A 16,148-nucleotide genomic window follows, 5' to 3' on the forward strand; every position below is an offset into this window, starting at 1 on the left:
CTCCGAGTACTTCGGTTTCCCCTGCCAATCTTCATTTCACCAATTGCTCCACAATCACCCTCACCTATCATCTGGGGCTGGTACAATAGGCCAGAAGTGGCCGCAGTACAAGGGACTTAGTCCCACCCCACTAGCAATATAAAAATAAAAAAAAGGGAACTGGGCTATGCAGAGCTTCAAAGAATACAAGGAAAAGTTTCACGGCGCATTCTTCATGTTCTGCGTTTTCTACACGCAAACGAAGGTCACCGACGTCCTCATTGCTGTGTGATTTGAGAGATGGCATACCAAAAACTGGAGAATACGGCACAAAGAAGAGTTTTATACAGGATTTGAGGTTCTCACAGCGCTGGTTATGGGTTATAATGCAGTGTAGTGTGTTGAAAGTCAACCGACGTTTCGGAGCAACATATCACATTCATCTTCAGGGTCGAATAAGCCGTGCAAGAAACCAGCGCCAAAGCAGGTGGAAAGGTGAGCTTGCTTATTTTCGACTTATTCTTCGACCCTTAAGATGGAGGCAATATGATGCTCCGAAACGTCCGTTGACTTTCAACAGATTACACGGCATTATAAGCCAGAAGATCGATTAGTGTCCTTCAAGAGTTTTACAACTGTAGTCTTTACCCCATGTTAAAATAATTAAATTAATGATGAGCTGGACAAGTAGTACGGATTGAGAAAACTGAGAAATGTATAGAGAATTTTGGTTACTTTTCAAAGGACGAGACAGAAGCATCGATAGGAGGGTGACAGGAAACAGGTGGCTCAGGATAGGGTCAAATGGCTGGATTTCGTACACAGGGTGCAACTTACAGGGGGGTAATCATCCACGAATGAAGAAATCGGTACGCGACCAGTCACTTAATGATATGAATAGTGACGATGAAAATAAATAACAAAAATATTACTGTAGAGCCTTTATTTAAAAACTATATGAAGACAATTTGTTCATCACTAGAAGACTCAGTTGCTGTACCTGTTCTCTTTTATATGTAATAATGCAGGTCTGAAGAAACTGTCGAGTTTTATCTTAACAGACAAGTGAGTCATTTTTCTTCCCCCTTGGCACTACAGCCTCAGTGGGCCTAGGCCTACCTCCATGAACTTCACCGTTCACTTCGGTTTACTAGATCTTACACATTCGGTAGGACTCCTTGGGCGGGTGATCAGCTCGTCGCAAGGCCTCTACCTGTACACAAACACAGAAAAACGTACACACACAAACTAAACATCCATGCCCTGAGATGGATTCGAACCCACGATCCCGGTTTCCAGGCGAGCGAAGACAGTACATGCCTTAGACCGCTCGGCTACCGTGACCGGCAGTGTATAAGAATAATATATAAGAATTCAGTTCGTACCTCACAGGAAACAGATCCGAACCCACGATCCCGGTTTCCGAGCTAGCGAAGACAGTACACGCCTTAGACCGCTCGGCTACTGTGACCGGCAGTGTATAAGAATAATATATAAGAATTCAGTTCGTACCTCACAGGAAACAGATCCGAACCCACGATCCCAGTTTCCAAGCGAGCGAAGACAGTACATGCCTTAGACCGCTCGGCTACCGTGACCGCCAAGTGACTCATCTACTTTCCTAAATTCCATATATCCTTTTATGTATGTATTCAACTGTGAACAGAATTTTTCATAATTCGATCCGGATTAGCTGTAACCGGATTAGCGAGTTTTTACTTTATAGAGTCATTTTAGATTGTTCTGTGTAATTTAATTTAATTTAATTTGCGTTACTTCTACGTTCGTCCAGTAAGCATTCAGTACACTTAATAATTAAAATACAAATTCTGCCCGAATTTCGGAGATAGATCACGTCATTTGCCAACTTCAGCGGATAGAGGGCGTCACGTGGTCAGCGCAACGAATCCCCACGGCCCTTAATTTCGGTTTTCTAGACCGCAGCCGCTATTTCCTTGAAACATCACAATTATCCTCACGAGGCTGAGTGGACCCCGTTCCAGACCCATTACTTCTCAGAAAATTTAGTAGCGCCGGGAATCGAACCCGGACCTCTGGATCTATAGCCAAGAACTCTGACCACTAGACCACAGGCACTAACTTCGCCGACAAGCGGCGGTCGCTCGGTCGGTATAGTTCGCTTGAGGCCTCAAGCCACAGAGTTTTTGTTTTTCATCACGTGTTTTGTGTGCACACTAAAGAGACTCAAGTTGTAAAGCGGCGCTTTGTGTCACTGTTGCACGGAGCGTCACGAATCTCTGCCGAGTCTCTCATTTGCTTGCCTTTGTTGGTTCCACGCCGAGTAATACCTCTGTAACATCCATCCCTTAGTGCCGAGGTGTAATTAAAAAGGAGCTAATTACTATCAGCTCCACACAGTAGCCATTCTCACACGTACACACTATCCTGGAAAAAATCTTCCAGGGATTGTTTCTCCAAGACAAATACCTTGTTTATTTTTATCTTCTTTTTCCTTACCACGCGCCGTTTTGGGAAAGCAGGATGCGATGGACGGACGATCTCAATACATTTCTTGCAGAAGAAGCAATTGGGAACTGAGTTGGCTTGGACTTGACTCCATGTACGTTTACAAGTGTCTAAAGGCGGCCGCACACCAACTGCGTCAAGATAAGCATTAAGACATGAGACAAAAGACGCAGTCTTGCTTCATTCGTGATTGGTCAGCATCGTAACTCAGACCGGTGTGCGGCGGTTTTTAATAATCTCATTCGTTTCAACTGTGCTCCTTTCTTTGCGTCATGTCGCAGACATCGTGTCTTGAGTGTTAGATGTATTGACTAATGCCGGTGTACGGCCTACCTAAAACCTCCTTAAGGAGGCACTCTGCCGTCAACCCAAATGTGGTCGAAAGAGGAGCAACGGTGTACAGAGGTATAAAGAATAAACAAGCTAAGAAATAAACGCAAACCTTCAGTTATATTATATATTTAAAGAGGCATCGGTCTAGAAAACTGAAATTAACGGCCGTGGGAATTCGTTGCGCTGACCACGCGACATCCTCTATCCGCTAAAGTTGGCACTAACTTCGCCGACAAGCGGCGGTCGCTCGGTCGGTATAGTTCACTAGCGGAGTAGAGGTCACGGAGTTTTAATTAAATATTTACCCCAAATATTCGGTGGGTGTAAGAAGAAATTAAAACAAAAAGAGGAAAATGAACAAACCGGGAAGGTAAAAAAAGACAAATTCAGCTTGTAGTGGAAATATCACTAATCCCCTAATCCTTCCAGCCGCACTATGACCCTGTGGTCGACTCAGCCTCTAACAGTAATGAGTACCAGGAATTTTCCTGGGGAGTAAAGGGCGGTCGGCGAGTAAGGCTGACCTCACGGCCATCTGTGAGCCGACTGTCTAGAAAATGTGGGAGCCTCAACGCCTCACAACTCTATGGGTCTCCACGGCCTGTTAGAGGGCTAGCTTTACTTCTACTGTAGAATACTGAAAGATGTCCACACGAGGTTAAATAGCATGAACCAACGTTAAGTCAGATTTACAAACGTTCCCAGCCTTACGAACTGTAATGAGGATGTCAAGTATTTTTCCACTCCTTTAGCGAAATTAACCATCGCTGCCTGAGTCTTTCAGTTTAAATTTACTTGCCCACGTAAAGCGGAGACAAAACTTGAACCTCTCACTGTTCAAGGAACGTCAATTTACTCTCGACAAAATGGGGGTGGGGGTCATGTTGCAGTGAGCTACAACATTCTATAATTTTGTTTTGTTTCTCTGTTAGGAAATGGGGTGAGACCGGATGAAATGGAAAGATTAATTAACGCGTAATTATTTTTGTTAAAGAACAAGCGAAATAAAAGCCAGGGAAGAAGAATAAAAAGAGGAGACTTTCCTTCGCGCCATCATGGAAAACTAATTAAGGGTTGGTTCTATGCTGCAAACGCTCTTTGGCCTTACATCAGCATCTGAACCGTGGGAGTGGGAATTTTATAGGAAAACGACAATCCCGTAGACAGGGGCATGGCTGCCAAGTAATGAACACTTTACAAACTGCAGGGTGGGGAACTTACACACACAGTTTTTACCTTGGCGAGGAAATTTGTCTCGTTTCAATTGTTTTCCAGTTGAACTCTTCTGTTCTGCAAAGAAGGCTGTCTTCAAAACGACACTTGTATGAAGCAAGTTAACACAAACAAAACACTCATCTTATTTAAACAGAGAAGACAAGTGAAACGGTAACTCTTTGAGAGTCCACGCCGATATTCGTACAGATGATAACACTGTAACGTAGAGACGCTTTATTTTAATGCTAATGGGGTGGGACTAAGTCCCTTGTACTGCGGCCACTTCTGGCTTATTGTACCAGCCCCAGATGATAGGTGAGGGTGATTGTGGAGTAATTTGTGGAATGAAGATTGGCAGGGAAAACCGAAGTACTCGGAGACAACCTGCCCCAGTGCCACACTGTCCACCACAAATCCCACTTGACCAGACCCGGGATCGAACCCGGGCCGCCGCGGTGGGAAGCCAGCGACTAACCGCTTGAGCTATGGCGCGGCCTCTTGGAGACCCGTTACTAACGATCGCAAACAAACAGGTTCCCAAGGCAACGAATCTACAAGCAACAAAAGAGGATCTGTTGGAAGCGGTGTTTTCTGTGTCCGCGCTGTGGGCGTTGCTACGTAAACACGCCTTTACGACAATCGAAGAGTTGTGTTTTCCACGTGGTCCGCGCCGAAGGGTTATCAATGGGACAAGTTTAGCAGTTAGTTCACCCATGGGGCCTCCATGGTCTAGCTTTACCTCATACTGCCCAGTTCTCGACACTGAGGACACACTGCTTCACACGTATAGGCCTGTATTATCAAAACACGCGATATGCATGCTATTAGCCACAGTACAACAGGCTCTGCGTCAATATGGCCGGTATTATATACCAATACAACCGAAAGGAAAATGTTATCAAAGGAAATACATCACCACATATACTGGAGTGTGAGGACAGCTAATTATTCCCGATAAAATAAATACTTCGCAAGTACTCCGAACGTATATTTCCATAAGTCACACGGCCACAAAACTCAGACCAAAACCGTAAGTTATGTAATTTTCTCGAAATGCTTACTCATATAACAAACGAGGAGTGAAGGACAAGACATGGCGGTAGAAGTGAAGTCATCAAGTGAAAGCTGCGTGGGTCGTACGACCTCCATGAGACTGTTATCAAGAAACTGGGTTACTCTTCTCACGCCAGACAGGTTCAACATCTCCTTTACTTTTGTTTGTTTTACTCCAACAAAGCTTGCTCCCACAGGACAACACGCACCTGAATTTTTGACCTGTCTCTCTGTCTCTTCTTACGGAAAGACGGTACGGTCACAAATCACCGTGCTGTCTCTGTGACTTCTGAACCAGCTGAATGATCTTCGTGAAACATGTTATGAAAATTATATTGAGGCCAACCCAACTTGAACCATTTAATAACAATATGGCGGACAGTCTTTAAGATGCGACACTAGCGCCAATATATATGTTGCGTATGGTATAGATTTTTAAAAGAAATATACACTTCCTGTTCCGGTAATTTTATGTCGAACGTGAAACGAAATCGCTGCTGAATTAAATCTATATTTAATTTTTCGGTTTGACGGCGAAGTAATGAGAAAATGAATCCAGTCACGTAAAATTTGCTACGGAGAGGGGCGCTAAACGTAACTGGGAATTCGATATGAAACACTGTTCGTCAGTTAACAATTATAAACGTAAGGATTGTGAGGAAGTTTTAACATAAATTAAATCTGTACTTAAGCAATGAGTTCTTCCTAAGAATAACAATCTCTAATATACTTATAATTTGAATCAATGCAAATTGGACTCTATCAGGATTCAATCGTGCGACCATCTGCAAATGGGTACAACTCACTTGGGAAATTTCAGTTTACCGTTGAACTACAAATTATATTACACAGAATATATATGAAAATATAAATTTTATAAAACTGGAAGTCTGCAATAATAAAGTGGGCTTTATGAGTTCATATTTGTGGACCACTTCACCTTGTCCCCTTCCGTAGCAACCTGCAGTCATTCCGAGAAAAAGTAAAGTAAAGGTATCCCTGTACCAGGCCGTGGAGGCCCATAGGGTTGTGAGACGTTGAGGGTCCCACATTATCTAGACAATCGGCTCAAAGATGGCGGTAAGGTTGTCAGCCTTACGCGCCGGCCGCGCTTTATTCCGCAGGAAAATTATTTAATTAATTCCTGGTACTCATTTCTGTTAGAGGCTGAGTAAACCTCAGGGCCTAGTGCGGCTGGAAGGATTAGGTCAACTGAAAAAAATCCAATGACCTCATCGGGACTTGAACCCGCGATCTTCCGGCTTGTAGCATAGCCCCTCAACCAACTACGTTAGCCGGGGCCGGGGCGTGAAGCTGACCACTCATCCCCAACTAGTGTTGAGGTCAAGAAAATGTGGATCTATACACCCGCTCCCCCATACGCCTTCATGGTGTATCGCTTAATTAGTTAAGCACAGGGACAACTTTACCTTTTTACCTAGTTTATAAAAACTGCTCTAAGAAGTCGGCATACGGAGCTGCCACCTTTTACCATGGATTTGTTGCAAAAATATATTTAAGGTAACCCACTCAAGTAAACTTTCTTTGCACGTGTTTGTCGACCTTCATCCAAGCAGGCAAGTAGTTTCGTATAAGCTAAAACTAGCCACGTCACGCATGGATTTGCATCATCTGTGACCGTTCCTAACGCGAAACGTGCAGAACGCATTTCACCTGAACAGAAGGAAACAACTATATTGTGTTTTCTGCGTCCCTACTATCGCTGAAACTTAATCAGCAGAAGTTGGCATTAATGCGACAAGCTCACACTTACTATCAAACTGATAAAATTCTTGGAGAGTCACGACAGAATGTTCTTTCATATTCAGTTCTACTCTCATCCTGTTCAGTCTGTCGCTTCATGCCTTTAAAATTGTGGGGAGGGGGAACCTCTCGTGCTGGTATTACTTACTTACTTATGCAGCTGAGTCCTTCTTGAGGAGCCGCCAATTCTGTAGCTACTCAAGAATTTCCCAGCATTTTATGGAACCCGAAGGTTCATTACCGTGTTCACAAGAGCCCTCCACTGGTCCCCATCCTGAGCCAGATCAATCCAATCCATCTCATCCTAGCTCTAAGATCTATTTTAATATTGCCTACCCACCTTGTTCTTCCCAGTGGTCTCTCTCCTTCTGGCTTTCCCACCAATATCCTATATGCATTCTTCGTATCCTCCATTCGTGCTACACGCCCTGCCCACCTCAATCGTGCTGGTATTAGTTAGTTAGTTATTGGAGAGGGTGGGTTTACCCATGCACTTAGACCTGTGTTGGTCCATTGTGCTTCCCTCTATGATTTATACCAGTCTCTATATCCTACCGGTACTGGTGCTTACCATCAGTCCCGCCCAGCCAGCGAGATCGGCTCTACTAGCTGAGAGGTATCTATAATGCTTCCCCCATCTACCAGAGGTATTAGAGACTGCTGTTGGGCGGGAAACGTCCGTTAATTTGGCNTTCCTTTGGTTCTATGAGGTTCTTTTACGTGCCGTAAAGCTACGACACGGGACCCACGGCTTAAAGTCCCTCCCGGAGGACTTGTTTCCTGAATTTTCCCCCCCTTAAAAATTCTACGACCTCCGCCGGGTATTTGAACCCGCGTACTACGAGTCATGAGGTGGGAACGTTACCTCTAGACTACGGAGGCCGCTATCGTGCTGGTATTACTAATATAAATAGAAAATATTTTTGGCTATAAATTTGGGTGTTTCCTTAAATTCAGAACTCGTGAAATTTCTACTCCATGTTTAGTCGACCTCTTGAATTTGTAGCAAACTTTTTTGGTGGCAATTGTTATCTCGTCCGATATGTATCTTTATCCAACAAATTTCGTTTTAGAAAAAATATATCTCAAGCTACAATAACTACTTGTCCTTTATCAAATATTTTATTAATAATCATTTTAATTGTTCGCTATATTACACTGAGACATGCCGCCTGAAAACCGTAATAGTGGAGCGAGAAGAGAAGGCCGATAGTCTCTATATATTTAAGCTCCAAATCACAAGTCATGCATTCGTGCTGCATCTGTGGGGTGTATAACAGGGCCGCGTTATTACAGAGTAGTACATACTTTCTTCCACTTCGCCCCCTATTTTCGAGACCAGAGAAATATTTCGAAAAATTTCAACCAAATTCAATTTCAGAAAGCACGCGTTTTACTTCAGGCCACAGTGACATTCTTCCAGATCGATGATTGAAAACCGGCCCATCAGTTGATACTATAAAACCTATGCAGCTAGAAAAACGTCGTTGTATATCCAACAACAAAACATTATCCCCATCAGTCTTGAACCTTTTCTCATTCAAGGTCAAGACCGAAAGCTTCCGTCACGCCTGCTGATGCAGCCCATCACACTATTACTGAAGATGACATATATGTATGTATTCGTTACGTAAGCAGTTGCAACCTCGTGTCCTGTAACAGCTGCAGTGATTGGTCTCCCTACATGGACACTGTTACAGGCCTGAACACGACACACACCACTGGTGAAAAGGGCCCGTTGAAAATTCAACTGGAAGTCTCTTAACTTCTTTTATTTCCTACCCTCCTTTATCCCGTATTTCCATGCCATCCCTTTTATTTGTCCCAGATGTCACATTACGTACACGCCGAGGTCTCGTAAGGACTGCAGGACATTCCCAGGAACTGTGTTCTCTGGGAGTGCATAGCGCTTCGCCAGTGATAGCTATCCCTGTAAGGGCCCCATACACACACAGTTTGGCCTCCAGTTCTGCCTGCACAGTTGAAGACTGAAAGGCAAAACTGACGTGTGTGGTACGGCCGGCCGGCCGGCCAATCGTTTGGACTGTTGGCCTGTGGGAAACCCGTCAGTCCGCCAGTTCTGCCTGCAGGACCGTAGCACGTGACGTGTGTGACTCAACATTATAGGCTGGAAGACCGTGATTGTGGCATGAAGCCTGCCGCTTTATCTGCGCGTGTATGGGGAGGAAAGGGAGGGGGTAAACTGTCACAGTTTTGCCTGTAAGGTCGATCGGAAGGCCAAACTGTATGGGGGGGCCTAACAGGCCGTGGAGGCTCACAGGGTTGAGACGTCGAGGCTCCCACATTTTCTAGACAATCAGCTCACAGAAGACGATGACGTTGTCAGCATTAAGCGCCGGCAGCCCGCCCTTTAACGCCAGGAAGATTCCTGGTATTCATTTCTGTTAGAGGCTGAGTAGACCCTAGGGCCATAGTGCGGCTGGAAGGATTAGGTACACTGAAAAATTCAATGACCTCATCGGTAATCGAACCCGCTTCTAGCATCGAAAATGTAAAGCTATCCCTGTAACAGGCCGTGGAGGTCTATAAGGTTGCGAGACGTCGAGGTTCCCATATTTTCTAGACAATCGGCTCACAGATGACGGTGAGGTCAGCCTTACCGGTAGGAGACCAACTCGCGGGGTAACCTGATAAACGAAAACCTACCAGTAATTTTAATGGTGATTGGGACCCCTGTTACACATGGTAAGGCGTTTCTTCAAGTTGAGGATGAGGAAGACTTCTTGCATTTCTCTGTATCTCCGGCTCGAATGTAGGCCTACGTTATTACTGTCTATTCACCTTCAGAATTCTTGCCGCCTAACATGGCTTAAGGAACCCAATTTCTTACGTAGGATCGCTAATTTGGCGGTATTCCTTCTACTTAAACTATGTCATCTTGATTTTCCTGGCCTCTGTTGTTCTCCAGGAGCTGAAGAAATGTATTTCTGAGGTGGAAGCACCCACAAGACGGAATTCCTTTCGTCTTTGTGACTGAGGAACTGATTGAGAGCACAATCATATCAAAATATCCGCTTTGCTGCTACACAATCAAAACTGTGTACAGGTTTCATACGGAATTTTCATGAACAATAGGAGTTGCCGTGTTCTGGAAACTGCACTAACCACAACGCTGGCACTTTCAGAACTTGTTATAGACATCTAGTGTTTAAGCGTGTTAGTTAGTTATTAGAGAGGGTGGGTTTCCCCACGCACTTAGACCTGTAGTGGTCCATTGTGCTTCCCTCTATGATTTCTACCAGTCTCTATATCCTACTGGTATTGGTGCTTACCATCAGTCCCGCCCAGCCAGCGAGACCGGCTCTACTGGCTGAGAGGTATCTATAATGCTTCCCCCATCTACCAGAGGTATTAGTGACTGCTGTTGGGCGGGAACCGTCCGCAATTTTGGCTCAGTGACACGGGACCCACGGCTTAAAGTCCCTCCCGGAGGACTTGTTCCCTGAATTTTTCCGCCCTTAAAAATTCGACGACCTCCGCCGGGTATTTGAACCCGCGTACTACGAGTCATGAGGTGGGAACGTTACCTCTAGACTACGGAGGCCGCTGTTTAAGCGTGTTAGAACGAGCATTATGCGGTTGGAAGCCGGCCTAACACCAATGCACCTTCAATGGAAACGGCGTGCAACTAATTTACACCTGCCTTCACGGCCTATGCATTTTAAAAAGTATATTTAAAAACTCGTAACCCCCCCCCCCCAATACTCCTTCATTACGTAGTGCTAATTCTCTGAACACAAGGGCAACTTTACCTTTTTTACCTTCAACATTTGTTTCTTGGGCACTTTAATGGGATTCCAATGGATCTTTCACTGAATTGGTAACCTGAAAATACATTTTTTATGCTTTATTTTACGATGTTGCAAGTGAAACGACGTATGTCTGCATTATTTCTCTTGTCTTGTCACAACTTCAATATCCCTTCACCAAATAGTGATTTACAGTCACTGCGTTACAACACAGAGAAGAGACCTGCAAATGCCACTGCAGCCACTCCAGTTCCCGGCGCTTGTCAGATGCGTGTAAACTTATCCGTGTTCATCACCACAATCACAACGTAACTCCAAGACACAAGACATCCTTGGGCTGCTGATAGTTATCGAATTTGTCGAAACGTTGGCGCTTTTAAGAAACCCGCAGTTCATCATCACAGATGAACCTTTCCCTGAAGCAGCCAAATACATTCTAAAACTTCACGCCATAGTGTCCTAAGATCAATTTTAATATTATACTCCAACAGATTTAGGTCTGTCAAATGCTCCATTGTCTTGCGGTTTTCCAGTCAAATTTTGTATGTATCTGTAATGTTTTCTATGCGTCCTTGCTACAAATCACACACATTTCAGACTTTTTTTTTTAATTTAAAACCATCGGAGACAAAAGGGACGCAAGGATCAGTTCGTCTAACACATAGGTCGGAACAGGCCAAAAGGCCTAAACCTTGCAGCTGATGACGTCAATGAACGATTATTAACTTCCTCATTATGTAATATTTGTTTCCAGTTCTTTGTCACTTTGTCACTTCTACGTCCATGGATGTCCTTCAGCGCCTATATCACATCCTTAATCTGCTACCCTGTCACTCGACCAAGCACAGTGCCTCACCCCTACAACTTGTATTCGGGAAGTCTCCGATTCGAAGCTCGGCCACGACACCGACAATCCTACTTCATACTTTTCTTCACTCCCTCCAGTCAGAACTAGGATATTAGTGCACATAAACCGGCAACGACCACTTCCTCGTCATTTTCACTTAATTATTCACAGATTATCTTACAATTCGGTGAGCTAAAGTCTTGAAATCCTGACAGTATCGATAAGGACCACAGTCGCATAGTCTCCTCCTACAAAATGAACCATCTCCACTCAAAGCAACAGACAATACAACAAGACGGCGTAACACAGCGCCAAATGCCTGTACAGCAGGAGGAAACTCTTTGGATTAAACATTTGGTAGCTTCCAATTTCCAATCAAGTACCTAACATACAAGCACAAACTGTTTACAGAAATGTGAATGCAGGCACTTACCGAAGTATACTGGTTTCTGGCACTTGGGGCAGTTGGGCATGGTGACCTGTGTAAGCAGACACAATTATATTCTTACGCGTCCTCTTCTGATGACCACAAGTCGTTGTGTAAGTACATGCAGGCAAGCCACACTCGCTGCAGTCAGGTTTTCCACTGCTATCGTAATGGAAAGCATTATCCGGTTATGGAGGACGAAGGAAAGAGACAGAACGAGAAAGAGATACTGAGAAAGAAAGAGAGAGAGATATGAGTCAAAGAGAATCGTCAGAAAGAATGATCACTTTCACGTATCTCTTGTGAAGCATCATAATCAACTAATCAATTCCATGGGACCTGAACTTCCTTCACGGATAATCAGCTGATGAAGGATTTTCTTGGTGTTACGGTCCCCGGAGGGTCATAACAGTCATCACAAAAGCTCACCACTGGATCCTATGCCGAGCCAGATGAATTCATGTCTTTTACGACTTAAGGTGTATTTGTATTGAAAGTTTACAAGTGTCTGTTATGCTCTCTTATCGCAGAGGCTAACTAGTTGGTGTTGTTATATTCTACCAGTTAGCAGACAACCAACTGTGTGACTCACAGAGTGAACCAACAACTAAATACATGAAAATAAATAAGAGCCCAAGCAAATAACAAACTAGTCAGTCAACTGGATAAAAACCAACAAACTCTCTGGAAATAAAACACGACATGTCCAGACATAAGGAGCCAGTGGACCTCACCGTCAGGTCAGTCAGTTCATATCCCCACAACAAATGCTACGTTAACACTCGCGATAAATGAGGAGCTTCATAACTTGTACTCTTCTCCAATTATAATTAGAATGATCAAGTCAAGGAGGATTCCCCACCGCGACGGCCCAGGTTCGATCCCGGGTCTGGTCAAGTGGGATTTGTGGTGGACAAAGTGGTGCTGGGGCAGGTTTTCTCCGAGTACTTCGGTTTCCCCTGCCAATCTTCATTCCACCAATTGCTCCACAATCACCCTCACATATCATCTGCGGCTGGTACAATAGGCCAGAAGTGGCCGCAGTACAAGGGACTTAGTCCCACCACACTAGCATTAAAAAAATACTGTTTCTAATATCGGTACTTAAAATTCCATACTTCGCATCGAAAATGAGTCACATACCTTAAAACACCACAGTGAAACCAGTCACTGGAGAGACAGCGCGAAGAATTAATTAATTAGGCAGAAATTTTCTAGTTATAATCATCTTCATAGAAAATTCTTCCAGATGCGGTTTTCACTTCTTTGGATTTTGTGACAATTTTTTTTTTTCAAAGTACGGTCGTCCTTGCGTCCAGTCCCCAGCCCAGAGGACCAGGTCCCTGTATCTGTGTCCCTCAGGGACAGGGTGACCTTCTGGGACTCGCAGGGATGCGGTGCAGGTATTTTAACTAGCGTGGACACGGGGGGAGTTCCAGAAGAAAATATTGCAGCGCAAACCCCAGGGGAGGAAACATGTCGGAAGACCCAAATTCTGGGTCCAATATCGAGTCTCAGTGGGACTTTGTGGTTCAGTCCTTTGTTCATACAGAAGAAGTCTCGAGTAATAATGAGCTGTGACTCCTACAAGCAGCAACCAGCTGTGCAGTGTCACAATATTTCTGAAGTGGTATAACTTTCATTGTGCTGACGGATGGATTACGTAAGCAGGGGATTTGGTTCTGATGGCGGCTGTGGTGCTGATGATATCATTCTGCCTCTGGACAAGCACCACTTCACTAGAACTCTTCAACAAATCTACTGACAATGTGCTCAGCCTTCCTTTCAGTCCCTCTTTACTGTCATCACATAAGAATTTCCCGATGTGTGAGTTGGCCAACAGACGAGCACATCCCACGGCAGCGAAAGAAAGTGCGTTCACGATAAAAACTTCTTCGCATTACTTACTTACTTTGGAGTCCAACTGGGTCCACTCGGCACGGCGGCCACTGATTGGCCTATTGTACCTGCCCGAGTGATTATGATGGAGAATTTGGTGGAATGAAGATTGGCAGGGGAAACCGAATTACTCCGAGAAAACCTGCCCCAGCGTCACTTTGTCCACCACAAATCCCACTTGACTAGACCCGGAACCCGGGTATCCGCGGTGGGAAGCCAGCGACTAACCACTTGAGCTACGGTGCGGCCCTACTTATTTATTTACTCATGGAGCTGAGCCCTTCTTGAGGACCCGTCAATTCTGCAGCTACTCAAGAATTTCCCAGCATTTTTTGGAACGTTAAGGTTCATACCATGTTCACAAGAGCCCTCCACTGGTCCCTATCCTGAGACAGATCAAGCCAATCCATCCCTCTAAGATCCATTTTAATATTATCCACTCACCTACGTCTTGGTCTTCCTAGTGGTCTCTTTCCTTCTGGCTTTCCCACCAATATCCTATATGAATTCCTCTTCTCCCCCAATCGTGCTACATGCCCTGCCCACCTCATCCTCCTTGAGCCGATTGTCTAGAAAATGTGGGAGCCTCGACGTCTCACAACCCTATGGGTCTCCATGGCCTGTTGCAGGGATAACTTTACATTTTTAGCGTTACCTTGTACAGTTATCTCCTAAACCCTGTACGGAAGAACCAGCCGTTCTGAGCTTCCGATATCAGGTTCCTTGCTCCACGGATCACAGTAACTCTTTAGAAACTGATGCTCCTTCCGACACCCAAAAAATGCCCATTATTTATGTAACCCCGACGTTTATTACTGTCTTCACAAAAGCCTACCGCTGGAGCGAAATTTAAGGTTCATCTTAATGTTATCCTGTAAACTGTACTAACAGATGATGGAAGGTGTACTTGTGAAATTAAATCTAGGATTGCCATGGCAAAAGCTGCATTTAGCAAGAAGAAGAATATTTTTACCAGAAAATTGGACTTAAATTTGAGAAGGAAACTAGTGAAATACTACATTTGGAGCATAGCTCTGTATGGGGCTGAAACTTGGACACTTAGGGCAGTAGATCAGAAACATCTGGAAAGTTTCGAAATGTGGTGTTGGAGAAGGATGGAGAAGATCAGTTGGACCGATTATGTGAGAAATGAAGAAGTGTTAATTAGAGTCAGTGAGCAGAGGAATATCCTACATGAAATAAGAAAACGGAAGGCTAATTGGATTGGTCATGTTTTACGCAGAAACTGCCTTCTAAAAGAAGNAAAGACAGAGGGGCGGATAGAAGTGACCAGAAGACGTAAGAAGATGCTGGATGACCTTGGGGACAGAAGAGGATATTTTCATTTGAAGGAGAAAGCTCTAGATCGCATCAAGTGGAGGAACTGTTTTGGAAGAGACTGTGGGCCTGTCGTCTTGACAGATTACAGATGAATGAATGAATGAATTAAACTGTACATATATTTCCTAAGTGGTTTCTTCCTTGAGGTGTTCCTCACCAAAATTTTGTTAAGCATTCCTTATCCACCATTAGTGCTGCAATTTTTGTCAATTTCATCCGCCTAGTAATCTCACATTCTCAATACACACGATATATATATATACTTCATCTTTGCTTCCTGCTGTGCTACAGGCTGACGGTTCTTATTGGCTATCTACACATCAGTGACTTAACAACAAAATGAAACAGACTATTATCAGGAAACATTTATTTGGTTATAATATACCACTACATGTTTCGATCTGGACAGATAATCATCAGGTGAATTCGAAATAAATAATCACAGTCATTGAACTGCAAGTTAATATTAACATGAATTTCTATAACCACAATAAATTAAACGTGACACTGCTGTCTGTTTTATCGTCAAGCCATTGTTGAGCACGAGGTCACTATAGACCGATCGTCCAATATGTTTGGGTGTGCCGCCCAAGGTGACAAACAACGAAGCAATCAAACAAGAAAAGAAACAAACGAAGGAGCCAAAAAGGAAAAATAAACAGATAAATAAGATATAAATAAATATACATAGACATGCGTAGATACATGATACATAGACTCACAACTATACAATAGGCCTAAGGTATAAAAAAAGGTAAAGTTGTCCCTGTGCTTAACTAATTAGGTACTACGCAATGAATGCGTATGGGGAAGTGGGTGTATAGATCCACGTATTCTTGACCTCGGATACTAGTTGGAGGTGACTTCACGCACCAGCCCCTTTACCTCCAGAGAAACAATCCCGGTACCGATTGGATAGGAGGCTGGGCGGGCCCCAGAACCGGTTTGTAGGACGTGGAGAACAGAGAAATCTTGCCTTTACCGGGACTCGAACTCCAATCTCTCTGCCGTCCAAACTGTAGCCGACTCATTG

General features: G+C 44.2%; 1 protein-coding gene across 1 annotated transcript in view; it reads right to left on the bottom strand.

The window, feature by feature from the left end:
- The window catches only part of LOC111867226 (cysteine-rich protein 1), a 25,470-nt gene extending 13,429 nt beyond the window's left edge, over positions 1-12,041 (bottom strand). The window contains exon 1 of the mRNA XM_023856877.2: positions 11,882-12,041. Within this exon, the coding sequence (XP_023712645.1) occupies positions 11,882-11,921 (40 nt within the window). The 5' untranslated portion in view covers positions 11,922-12,041. The remainder of the gene's footprint in view (positions 1-11,881) is intronic.
- Positions 12,042-16,148: the final 4,107 nt, after the last annotated feature.

The sequence above is a fragment of the Cryptotermes secundus genome, unplaced genomic scaffold (genome assembly GCF_002891405.2).
Source record: "Cryptotermes secundus unplaced genomic scaffold, Csec_1.0 scaffold565, whole genome shotgun sequence".
NCBI lineage: Eukaryota > Metazoa > Arthropoda > Insecta > Blattodea > Kalotermitidae > Cryptotermes > Cryptotermes secundus.